The sequence below is a fragment of the Rhinocladiella mackenziei genome, assembly GCF_000835555.1.
Source record: "Rhinocladiella mackenziei CBS 650.93 unplaced genomic scaffold supercont1.1, whole genome shotgun sequence".
In the NCBI taxonomy this organism is placed as follows: Eukaryota; Fungi; Ascomycota; class Eurotiomycetes; order Chaetothyriales; family Herpotrichiellaceae; genus Rhinocladiella; species Rhinocladiella mackenziei.
The window spans coordinates 3,397,495-3,409,696 of NW_013550604.1; the positions used below are offsets into that span (position 1 = coordinate 3,397,495).

Below are 12,202 nucleotides of genomic sequence, written 5' to 3' on the forward strand. Positions count from 1 at the left end.
TTGTGACAAGAATAGCCGTGAGCTGGGCGCGGAACTCCCCTTGCGCTTTTCGATCGTCCGATCTTTCACTTATCTTCCTCCACCTCCCTGGCCAAGTTTGACGTACATAGTTCAAAAAGATGCATCAACTGCCGACAACTCAATTTTCTCATGTTTTAAAACTGGTAGTCACGGTCACTTGTTGCACAGCCGAAAGCGGCTAGCTGACCCAACTGCGCCAGCTGGATGCAACCATACTTCCCCGTGCATCGAGGCGCGTCCGCCGTCTCGGATCTTCGTTTGGTCGATATTTTCAAACCATGTTCAAAGGACAAGCCCGCCGGGATTTGTTCTTGTGCGTGACGCCCTTGTCCTTAGGACAGCCCCCATCAAGCTGTCAAGGAGGGTTGTTTTTTCCACAAACCCTCGAAGCGCCCCAACTTATGCACCGTTGGTCACTCTCTTCTAACTTGATTAGGGCTTGATCTTGTCTCTTGCAACGACGGCTAATGCAGTGGCGCCGATCGAAGGGATGCACAGCGAAATCACAAATTATGTTTCGAGGACTGGTCAACAACAGAAAACAGCAAGCTCCCTGTAGCCGAGATCTTTGACCAGGAGCTGATAGCAAAACACTGGTGAAGGCGAGTATAGGCTTTCGACTTGCCCTTGCAAAGCTACCATGTGATCCAATCAGCAATACAATCTTCACAAATACATCGAAGCAGCAAGGACGAAAACCTCGGATTCTGTAGTAGCATCAAACGCTACTTGTCGGTGCCTTTGATCTCGGCAAGGCATCGTTTTGTTACAAGTTTCGTCAAATACCGCATCAAGTGAGATCATTGGCCCAACATGGTGAATAACTAGCGACGATCGACCTCGGCGAGCGAGCGCCTCTGACTTGGAGTCAAAATCTCTCATCAAGGTCCACTAGTCAATATCCTGACCTTACCGTTCTGTCCGCATGCAGGACTCCGTAGTAAGGGAATCATGCCGCCAGCCGTTCCTGACAACACTACAGCGGCATATTACAATGTAGATGTTGGTACGTGCTTGGGAAAAGAGACATTTCTGAGCCAGAGCAGGCAAGTGCTTCGAAAAGCTGGATCTACATATCCATCGCATTCATTGAGCTATCTTTAATAGCCCAGGTTGAGGGAGAAGGAGATTCCCAACTAGATACTACGGAAGTCCTCCCAAATGACGAACTTGTTTGCTCCATTCTGAGGGGTATTGCGAGGTCCAGATCTCATTTTCAGCAAGTGACTAAGCATTGAAAATTAAGAAAACCCGTAAGCTCCAAATAGCTACCGCAGGTTCGACAGTATGCATGATTTGCTTTGAACTTCTGTCAACCGAAGAGTGAAATCCTCACACGTTTTGAAGCCATTTCGGTGATGAACACAGGGTACGAAAGGGGTTGCATAAGGCTGAGTCACGTGTGCAGATACATCGTAAATCACGTGACAGGATCCACTCCTTCCCCAAGTGAAATTCTGGAAGACATGAAGTGCTTTCAAGCAGACCGGACTTCTTCGGATGGGCGGGTATGTCTTCAGGATATTTCTCCGGCAGCTGCGATACTACTGCAGCTTTTCAACACACACCCTGTCGATCGGGGATGCAGTGGTGAAGTGGGATTAGGACGGGGTTGAAAGACATCACGTGCGAGGGTGATGGTTGTCCCAGTAACTGGTTGTCAACAATGGCCACTGTTCGCAAGGCTATCGATTCAACTATTCATGGACAGACAATGCTTCATGTTGCCCGTTGCCCCATTGCCCCTGACCGACACAGGTTGTAAATTCCAGGTCCTACTATCTGACCCGCGCAAAGAAACTTATTCCCATCTCAATCCCACTGCGATACTGTACTGCGCGTTCCGGTAATGCTTTGACGACAACCTGACAACTAAATTGGCTGTGCTTCTGTGTTCTGTGCGGACGCCTCTTCCGAATCGATCGCCATGGCGCTCGAGCTTGCCAACAATGACAAGTACGAGGTCCAAGAAATTATCGGTATGCATCTACATCGATGTGTTGAATACTTTCGTTAATTCCTTCAGGCCGTGGTACTTTCGGAATCATTCGTAAAGTTCGTCGGAAGGAAGATGGACATGTAAGCTTCTGGAAGCCCGCCACTCAAAGGTAATCATTGACATACAATAGATTCTTTGCCGGAAGGAGATAAACTATCTCAAGATGTCCCAGAAAGATCGCGATCAACTGCACGCCGAATTCTCCATCCTCTCCTCCCTCAACCATCCGAACATTGTTGGCTACTTTCATCGTGAGCATCTCAAACAAACCCAAGAGTTATACCTGTACATGGAGTATTGCGGTGGCGGTGATTTGGGCTGCGTCATCAAAGAGCTCAAGAGAAAGAATGAATTTGCCAAAGAAGACTTTGTCTGGAGGATCTTCAGTCAGCTGGTCACGGCCCTATATCGATGTCATTATGGCGTGGACCCTCCCGAACCGGGATGTGACCTTTCTCGACAGAAGGACACTCGACCTCCACTCAAAGGAAAAATGATATTGCATCGAGACCTGAAACCAGCAAACATCTTTCTGGGCGAAGATCAGTCTGTCAAACTGGGCGACTTTGGCTTGTCCAAGATCATGCAGTCGCACGATTTTGCCTCGACCTATGTTGGGACTCCATTCTACATGTCTCCAGAGATTTGCGCGGCCGAAAAATACACGTTGTACTCCGATATCTGGTCATTGGGATGCATCATGTACGAACTCTGTACGAAGGAGCCTCCGTTCAACGCAAACTCGCATTTGCAGCTCGTTCAACGCATCCGCAAAGGCGAGTTCAAACCAATACCCGGCATTTACTCAAAGGACCTTGCGAATGTCATTGCCAGTTGTCTAAAGACCAACCCGACGCATCGTCCAGATACCAGTTCCTTGTTGACCGTGCCTTACGTCTGGATCGCTAGGCGACAGCAAGAGATGGTCAGCATTGGGAAAGCCTTAAAGACTCGGGAGGAAATTGCCGAATACAAACTGAAACAGGCGGAAGAACGACTGTCTGCACTGGAAGCAGACCGAACAGCCATGAGGGCCGAAATCGATGCCCAATTCCGTCGTGAATGGGAGGTCAGAGCACGACTCGAAATCGACCGACAGGTGCAGTCAGAATTGGAGAGACTCCGCAAGAAATTCGACAAAGAGGTTGAAGAGCGCGTTGGGCAGATTCTGGCCAAGCAGAATACGACTGTTGATTCCCGGCCTCTAAGAGAGACCCATAATCCTCCAGCGACAGCCTATAACAAAGAAGTCTTGAACCCTCACTCGTCGATCAACACTACCGGCGAAGAGGAGTTTCCGTCGACTACGGATATCACCGACCTGTCTGATCTTTCTCTCAATTCTCCAACAACATCAACGTCGGGACCAATGCCCCCCAAGAAATCGAAGACGCCCTTTGCCCGCTCCCGCACTACAATCGAATCTCCCATGGACATTCAAATGTCAGAACCCTCACCCATGTCCATCTCCTCCCTCGCTTTATCACCTCGTCGGAATGCTGCTGCTCAGGCTACCGCCAATCCCACTGTTACAGCGGCGGGAGCAAAGAACATTTTCGCAGAAGCTGCACGCCAAAAGGCCAAGTGGGAACCCAAATTGGCTTATTCTTCTGATGAAGGAGAGAACAACAATCTGTCAGATGATTCTGACGACGACGGTTTCCCTGAATTGCCCAGTCCTACAAGACCAAGAGCAACTGTTGCCAGTACTGATCCTTTCAAGAATCCAGCACCACTGCCCCTGAAGAGCAGACCAGGGTTAATGAAACACGACACTACATCCGCCCTGCACAAATTGACGGCCAAGCCAACATTATTCCCTTCTAACAATACCACTGCGCAAGTGAGGACAGGAATTGCATCAACCAGTGCAAGTAATGCGCACAAGACAGTGCCGCGAACGACCACGGAGGGTGATCTGAGGGCCATAGCTGTCAAACCCACAAGTCCAAATAGACGCCTTAGCAAGATCCCCAGTCGTAATGACCTGAGAGAACAGGCCTCCGCGGAGGATGGAAACACAAGCCCACTAAGACGTGCAGCAACGACGGGAGGCAGACTTCCCAGCAAGCTTGCTGCCGGAAAACAACAAGTCGCCGTCAATGCTGTAGGTGGGCGGACGTTGGTGGAACTCGCACAGGCCCGAGCCGGCGGCCGACCTATGAGTGCCGAATTGGGCGGCAATCTGTACATGAAAGCAAATAACGGGGTGGAGAACCGGGAGGGGGAGAAAGAGTTACCACCTGTTCCTGTCTGGGACCCCGAGACTATGGGAGATGACCTTCCGAGTCCGTTCTTAAAGCGAGATGTCAAAACAATCCGAGGACTACGATGAAATGACCATTCGGGGACAAAAATTGCGGGTATGAAGAGACGATATTAATGTGTCTATGTGTTTGCCTGATGGACAGGATCTATTCCAAATCGGGGCAGATTGTTCCATCAGCCTGGGAGTCAGGACCATCGACGTCAAGAGACGATGAAAGGTCTGATGGCTGTGGTGGCCTTGGGGGACGGTCATCTGAAGCCGATTATTTCTGATCTCATTTTCTTTTGTGTTCAGGCCATTAGAGATGGATCATTGGCTGGAAGCTTGCCAGCACTTTTGAGCGAGCATGAGCGTGTTTGGCGAAAATACATTGAACATTCGAGATTGTGCCCGACTGGGAAATTTCCTTAAATGTTGCACACTGAAATGCTTGGGGGTTTGGGCACTAAAGTGCTGGGGATTTTTATTTTCTTTTTTGGAACGTGCTAGATTGAAACATGAAATGGGGGTCTCGAATGGTTCAGAACCAAAGATTGAAGGTTGAAGACTGAAAGTCTTCTACATCGACAAGCGCTCTGTTTCATTATTGAAATTTATTCATTTCATTGCCTTTCTACAACAACAGAAAGCATGCGCAGAGGGAGTTCTTTGCGTGCCCGGGTCTGAACGACGGTGGTTGTCCTTCATTTCCCACCGCCATAGTTGCAATGGGGAAAGAAAGGGATCAAATGAAATGGCGGGTCGATCATCAACAGCAGTGATCTTGAGGAGGGTTGCATGGAATCGATTTTGGAATATATCTCCAGTTGAAAGGGAAGATGGCATGGGTGCTCGAATCTTTAGGTTTCATCCAGATGTCAAGCATCCTCATCCTCCACCTCTTCAATCTCGACGGGCTTGCCTCGTCTCTGCGACTGTTGTTCAGTACTCCTATTGGGGACCGAGGACTCTTGACCATTTTCTTCGAGAATCTCCTCGCTGACATCTTGCATTTGCAGCTCGCGGAGAAACCGTTCCTCTTCCTCCGCCAGCCTTTGCGCACTTGCTTGGTCCTCTCCTGCATTCTCGCTTTTCCCATTCGTCCTCGGCTTTCCCTGTCCTGTTGGCAGGTATCCTTCAGCCTCTAATCGATCCATCTCCTCTGGCTCAATCAAATATCCCGTCACCCCTCCTTTTGCGGCCTCTTGCTTCCTGCGCACAACATCCGGCACAAATCGACCGACGGCTTCCTTGCGCAGGTCACGTATCTGTGGGGCGCTTTCATACGTCGTTTTCGGGACAGGTGCCGGTGCAGATTTCGGTAGTCGAGCGTCCATATTTTCTCGATTGTGTTCCGCGTTTCGATAGCTGTGTCTGAATTCGCGCGGGATCGGCGGCGGAGTATCTTCTGGCATAGGTATCCTCCGGACCGACTCGTCCGTATCGCTTCCTGACGAGTTGACTCGAGAAGGGAAGTGTTTGCGCCCGCCATCATGCCGTCTCTTACCCAGAACGTTATGTGTTTCACCTTCTCTTCCTCGTTGCTGGCCTCCAAAATGTGGCGCTTTGTCACCTAGTGCTTCTCTTGCCTTGCGAATCGCCTTGAGGTCTCGCTCAAGGCCTTCTAGAATTGCTTTCTCGCGCGGTTTTATATCTCCTGACGCCTCGAGAGCTTTGAGGTCATCAATTTGCCGTTGTATCCGCTCAGGATTCCGCCGCGCCAATTTTTCATTGCGCCGGGCCTGTAGCTCCGTCCGACTCTTTTTCAGTTGTTTCGCCTTTTCAAGCTTGCGCTGCTGTTGTACAGGGTTGACTGATCTCTCTTTGTCTCTAGCCATTGAGGGAACGGTGGTATATGGAAAATTGTCAAGATTGGGGAATGTGTAGCCACTAAATTTGGGGCGTGCAGCACAACGTTGGATGTGAAAGACCTCAAATTATGCTGAGTAGGTTAATGATCGGTCCCCGGTGCAGTCTCCTCCGCGTGGGAGGGGTCGGTACGGATAACCTGAGTCAAGTGATGGAATTGATTGAAAGCGGCTTCCTGTAGTGGTATCACATTTGTTCCCTTAAACATTGGGCGTGACCGATCAGAGAGACGAACCTTGGTGCCAGTTTTCTATCTGGTCCTCCAAGAATGGCGGGCTTGCAGGGGGAGCATCAATATGCTAAAGTTGCAGTAGTGTTGCAATCAAAGCTGCAGCTGCAATGAGAGAGATGTCTCTGGATGCTTAATGGGAAGCACTGCCTGTCTCAACAGGGGCTGCTGGTAGGAAGCCTATTTCAGACCGAATGGAAAATTCAGCCGTCACAGGTCTCGCAGATGGCTGCGACACAGCTTCTGAAGGGCATAAAGCATGCATGAATTAATGCGGCGAATGGGGGTACCCTTGGGTAAGGCTCACCCAGGCAGATTTCGAGCAGAGCGAAGCGACGGGACTAGCTTGTTAGGTAGGTGCAAAGGGATACAAGGCTGGTGTAGTCAGGGCGAGTGGCTGACCCGAGAGAGGATCGCACAGAAGAGAGGAGTCTTGATGGAGGGGAGATTGACCGGGAGATACTGTAGAAGGTAGGCAGGGCTTGTCTGCACCCTCCCTCTCCTGTAGGCATGGTTGTCTGTCCATCACCACCACCGTCCCCCACTATGGGACCACAGCCGTGTCCCTTTGCCTGCGCCCTTCCCCCCCTGAACCATGCACCTACTTTCTCACACAACTCCATCGCCCCACGGGAAAAGCGTACACCTTCTCCCACGAGACCTCCATCAATCTGAATAGAGCCACGGGTGCGGAGCCAATCGAACATTCCCAGACTGCTGCTCCCCTGCTCTTTTGTCACGTTTTGCCCACAACTTTTTTCTATCGAGCATCCTCTCTCTGGTAGAATAGCCAGGCACTAGGGCCGAACAAAAAAAGTCTGGTCTCCCCATCTGGATGTCCAGCTCGACTAAACTACGATACTACTAGTACTAGTCATAGCCGCGCTACTACACCACCTCTTCAGGCTCTTCGTCCACCTCCTCTTCTCTCCTCCTGAGTCCCTTTGTCCTCTCAGGTCTGGGTCTGCTTTGGTCTTTCCTCTTGTCATCGTCGCAGGCGATGAAACAGTCCTATACGGTCTCGGTCTCGGTCTCCGCTCCCGCTTCCGTATTGAGCGTCGCCTCCTTCGGCTTCTCCTCGTCCTGACTGCCCTCCTGTTCCGTCTGTCGTCCTCCCTCTTCTTGGCCCTGAAGCGCAGAAACGCAAAAGCCTGTCCCCGACTCCGCTTGTTCCCAAACCACTACCGCCGCTGGGACTCAGGGGAAGAAAAAAAAAAAAAATAAAATAAAAAGAGTTAGCTTCCTGTTTTAGAAAGAAACATTTGTGGGCGCTTCGCCAAAGCTGAGGCTCTGCTGCTGCCGGAAGCGCCCATTGATACGTCAAGCTACAATGACCAGGCTCATCCACACTGCCATATCTCGCAGCCAGGTCGCTGTCTGGTGTCTTTTGTACGACTCTTGACGGCTTCTCGCACACCTATCAGCTCCCAGGACTGCTATGTTGTGGTTGATCACTACGGGTACCAGTCGAAGCCACCTGCCTCAACGAATAGATTGGTCACCGTCTTCCCAGTCCGATCTGGACGTCCATGTCCGCGCCTCAGTCCGTCGCTGACTCTGTTTTGGGTTTAACTCAATCCGAATTACTTCTTTTTCGACAGCAGCAGCAAATCCTAGCCCAACAAAGTCATCAAGGCGGGATGCGCGACCGCGGCCGAGGCACTAGCAGGCAGTCCCAACCCAGCTCTCGGGCGGCCAGCGCTGCCAGCAGTCAAGGAGTACCTGGACGGATCATGCTAGATCCCCATAGTTTGCAAACATTATCATTGCATCTGGAAAATGTGCTGAGAAACATCCAGCGCCGCATAGGAGAAGTAAGCTTTCGAGGACCGGCCACCTCTTTGATTCTTGCCCAGCTGATAGTTTAACGCATAGCTTGAAGATGCTACTGAACAATCCGTCAGGAACTCTAATAGTCGAGCCAGCGGTGCTATGCAAGACGCGAACAGCGAGATTACCAGGATGCGACGTATTTTGGCCGAAATCGGGGCCCTTGAAGACGAGTTCGAGACGATCAAGCGGATCCGAGACAAGATCAGACAAATTAGAAATAATGTTGACGGGTTGAGTGACAGACTCGACCGCAGTCGTCCAAGTGGTCCGGGGCCTGGAGCACGCCCACGGCGCTAACCCAAAACAAGGAGAGAGAGAGAGAAAGTTATAAGTTGCGCCTGAAGTGTTGAATCTCTCTGACCGGAAACGACGATGAGGACCGAAACAGATTGAGCGAATCCTTCCGGAGAATATTCTACCAGCCTGAAGCGTTGATTATTCCACGAAATACCCTATCCTGACGTTTCTCCTTTGTTTTATCAACACCTGTTTGACGGCGAACGCAGAGATGGATGCCTCACGGCTGGTCATTGATTTACGAGACCATGTTTGATGAATGTATGAGTACCCAGCGGGGGGGGGGGGGGGGGGGGGGGGGGGAAGTATACTGCACGAGGATGCATCAAAATTGTGATTACTCGGCGTTGGAAGTGGATTTGACGATGAGTCGATTTTTCCTTACGGAGGTGTCGTAGGACTATTGGAAATTCATGGAGCGTGTCTCTACTAGAAGTTGTCGTGGCTCACGCTACAAAACAGACACGTCTTGGACGAAGATAATTTTATCGTGGGAACTTGGAAGCAATGATACCTAGGTGGTTGGGATTGGATCTCGTCTGCGCCTGTCTTCTTCCTTGACCAAAGCTTTGGGTCTGCTGTTCTCTCTCTTGCCTTTGGCCATCCCCACCGGAAAACGTTTGACAGACCCGCATTGGGTACAGTATACTTCGAATATGTCTGCCCATGGCTTCTGACCATTCTTGCTCGAATTAACAATCATCTCGCTGCTTGTTCTCCCAGGCAACATGAGTGTGTCGCAGCGTTTGCAGATGGAGTGTTTGACTGTCGGACCCAAGCGGATTTGCGATTTGCGGGAAACCCCACGAAGATGGGCCAAAAGTCGGGTTGCTTCGGAGGGAATCTGAGAATCTATCCCGGGAGCAAGAGATGCATGGGTTGTAACTCCCTCATTTTTAGGGGCAGAGGATTTCTGAGTGTCCGCTGTGGCCAGAAAGGTAGCCGCCTGGTGAAGATAAGACAACCTGGAATGAAGATGTCTCTGCGGGATGCTGCCCTTGGAACCCTTTGCTTTGGCCATGGTTAGGACCGAGATTGATTCATAGAGAAGAATGTCACATTTTAGAAAGGATTATCGACTCTGGAGCTCGAAATGAAATGCGTATGTCTTGGCGCGGAATAATGTCTATTCCTGTAGGGGATTAGCGCTTCCTGGGTGCGCCTCCCTTGTGTGCTCCTCTCTCAGGCTTCAGGCTGCCGTAGCATACTTTGAACGTTCGAAAAACAACATCCCCCATTCCTCGTTCGTAAATACCATCCTCTCACCCTCACCTTTCGCATTCATCGCACTCTTCGACCCATCCACCCTCTTCTTTCACCTCTTCAATACCATCCCACTCCCTTGCAGACCTTCGTTGGCTCTGTCGTCCACGACTTCGGTTTCATTCGCCCTGACTTGATCCCTTGCGAATTACCCTTTTTTTCTTTGGTTCCCATCTCAGCCTTTCACAGTTTTCGCGCGCCTGGTATCGACGATCATCACCAACCATGTCGGCCGAAGAAGATCTCATCGACTACTCTGACGAGGAACTCCAAGCCACTGAAGCCCCAACTGCTACCGGTGCGACAAATGGCGCCGCAAAGAAAGGCGATCTGACAGTCAGCGGCGGAAAGACAGTTGACAAGGCCAAGGGCAGCTATGTCGGCATCCACTCCACAGGATTCAGAGATTTCCTGCTCAAGAGCGAGCTGCTACGAGCCATCACCGACTGCGGTTTCGAACATCCTTCGGAGGGTTAGTCATCACATCCATTCCTGCAAGCAATATCCCTCCACGTTCTTCCTGCCGCGAGGGTCCGTCCATCTCCAAGATAAGAAAGAGAAATTATGAATGAAGAGACAATGCGCAAGTCAAGAGTTTACACTTACGTCCGGGCCTCGATGCTGCGGTCGAAGAATGGCGGGTCATCAAATGCCCTAAGCCTGGTCTGGTCTATCTCGTTGCCATCTCACGAGGTCGCAAATTCAGAACCCGGCCGCGAGAGTGGTGACCTCCTTGTAAGGTCAACAACTCGTTTCACATACAATGTGGCATGCTGAGAATGCTGTCAATGTTGTTTTACATATTCTGGCCCTAAGCCATACCTTGGATGTGACCGTCTTTTGGTATGGTGTCCTGGAGAAGGGTTTCTGGTGGTTTTGTAGTAAAACCAAAGTTTCGGGGTCGGCTTGAAACGGGGAACGAGAATAACATTCAAGGAGATGGACGGACCAATCTGCGATGCTTTTTCGTCGTCTTCACGTTTATGACCGAACAGATCTAACATCAACCAATTCCTGCAGTCCAACAAAAGTGTATTCCACAAGCCCTCCTCAGTGTCGACATTCTCTGCCAGGCCAAATCTGGTCTCGGTAAGACAGCAGTCTTTGTCTTGACCACCTTGCATCAGCTGGAGCCTGTCCCGGGTGAATGTTCTGTGTTGGTCATGTGCCACACGCGAGAGCTTGCCTATCAAATCAAGAATGAATACGCCAGATTCAGCAAATACCTTCCAGAAGTCAAGACCGCAGTCTTCTATGGTGGCACACCGATTCAGAAGGATATCGATCTTCTCAAGAATAAAGAATCCTTCCCTAACATCATTGTTGCCACACCCGGTCGACTGAACGCCCTGGTTCGCGACAAGGTTCTGTCATTGCGCAATGTCAAGGCATTTGTTCTCGATGAATGCGACAAGATGCTGGATCAGATTGGTATGATTGATCCATCACGACCAATAAGTCCGAACTTTTTAATAATGTTCAATTCTAGATATGCGTCGCGACGTTCAAGAAATCTTCCGCGCCACTCCTACGGAGAAACAAGTCATGATGTTCAGCGCCACCCTCCCATTGGACATTCGACCCATCTGCAGAAAGTTCATGAGAAATCCCTTGGAAGTTTTCGTGGACGATGAGACCAAGCTTACTCTTCACGGACTTCAACAATACTCGATCAAGCTCAGTGAAGGTGAGAAGAACCGGAAGCTCAATGATTTACTCGACAGTCTGGAGTTCAACCAAGTCATCATCTTTGTCAAGAGCACTCTTCGTGCCACTGAACTTGATAAGTTGCTTCGCGAATGCAACTTCCCGAGTATTGCGGTTCACTCCGGAGTGAGCCAGGAGGAGCGGTAAGGTTCCCCGTTCTAACCAAAACGTGCCCGGCTAAAGACTTTTGTTTAGTATCAAGCGATACAAAGAATTCAAGGAATTCAACAAGCGAATCTGTGTCGCGACCGATGTCTTTGGTCGTGGCATTGATATTGAACGTATCAACCTTGCCATCAACTACGACCTGCCCGCCGATGCCGATTCATATCTTCACCGTGTCGGTCGTGCCGGTCGTTTCGGCACCAAGGGTCTCTCGATTTCTTTCGTCAGCAGCGAAGCAGACGAAAATGTCTTGAAAGAGATTGAGAAGCGATTCGACGCCCAAGTGCCTCCATATCCCGAAGGCGGCGTTGATTCAAGCACTTACATGGCCTCTTAAATTCTTTGGAGGATTTCTCAATCTCCCACTCGAGTGGGCAGCCTCTCTTTGCTAGGAAAGATGCCTTTTTCCAATTCAATGTATGCGTGACAAATATCGGTGTCAAAATTGTGCTAAGGGCAGGGCAGGGAGGTCTACGGGAAATGGGACTTGTAAATGGAAACGGGGATGTTCAGATTGTTCATCACTCCAATGCAAAGAGCTTGTGTTGCCAGCAAAGCTCGTCTTGCTTCC

The 12,202-nt window shown here is 50.3% G+C and overlaps 5 protein-coding genes across 5 annotated transcripts; 3 read left to right on the forward strand and 2 right to left on the reverse strand.

Annotated features, from left to right (window-relative positions):
- Positions 1–1,948: 1,948 nt before the first annotated feature.
- On the forward strand, positions 1,949–4,355 carry Z518_01198 (uncharacterized protein; the record flags this gene model as incomplete). Its single annotated transcript, XM_013421799.1, has 3 exons — positions 1,949–2,000; positions 2,048–2,100; positions 2,151–4,355. 3 exons carry the CDS (start codon positions 1,949–1,951, stop codon positions 4,353–4,355), a joined length of 2,310 nt encoding a protein of 769 aa, XP_013277253.1.
- A 791-nt stretch (positions 4,356–5,146) lies between these two features.
- Z518_01199 (uncharacterized protein) lies at positions 5,147–6,106 on the reverse strand (the record flags this gene model as incomplete). The annotated part of the gene is made up of 1 exon (XM_013421800.1): positions 5,147–6,106. One exon carries the CDS (start codon positions 6,104–6,106, stop codon positions 5,147–5,149), a length of 960 nt encoding a protein of 319 aa, XP_013277254.1.
- A 1,789-nt stretch (positions 6,107–7,895) lies between these two features.
- On the forward strand, positions 7,896–8,496 carry Z518_01200 (uncharacterized protein; the record flags this gene model as incomplete). Its single annotated transcript, XM_013421801.1, has 2 exons — positions 7,896–8,180; positions 8,242–8,496. 2 exons carry the CDS (start codon positions 7,896–7,898, stop codon positions 8,494–8,496), a joined length of 540 nt encoding a protein of 179 aa, XP_013277255.1.
- Positions 8,497–9,010: 514 nt separating this feature from the next.
- Positions 9,011–9,517, reverse strand: Z518_01201 (uncharacterized protein; the record flags this gene model as incomplete). Its single annotated transcript, XM_013421802.1, has 1 exon — positions 9,011–9,517. The coding sequence occupies one exon, from the start codon at positions 9,515–9,517 to the stop codon at positions 9,011–9,013; it is 507 nt and encodes a 168-aa protein (XP_013277256.1).
- Positions 9,518–9,984: 467 nt separating this feature from the next.
- On the forward strand, positions 9,985–11,968 carry Z518_01202 (ATP-dependent RNA helicase sub2; the record flags this gene model as incomplete). Its single annotated transcript, XM_013421803.1, has 4 exons — positions 9,985–10,231; positions 10,780–11,190; positions 11,249–11,609; positions 11,662–11,968. 4 exons carry the CDS (start codon positions 9,985–9,987, stop codon positions 11,966–11,968), a joined length of 1,326 nt encoding a protein of 441 aa, XP_013277257.1.
- Between the last annotated feature and the right edge of the window lie 234 nt (positions 11,969–12,202).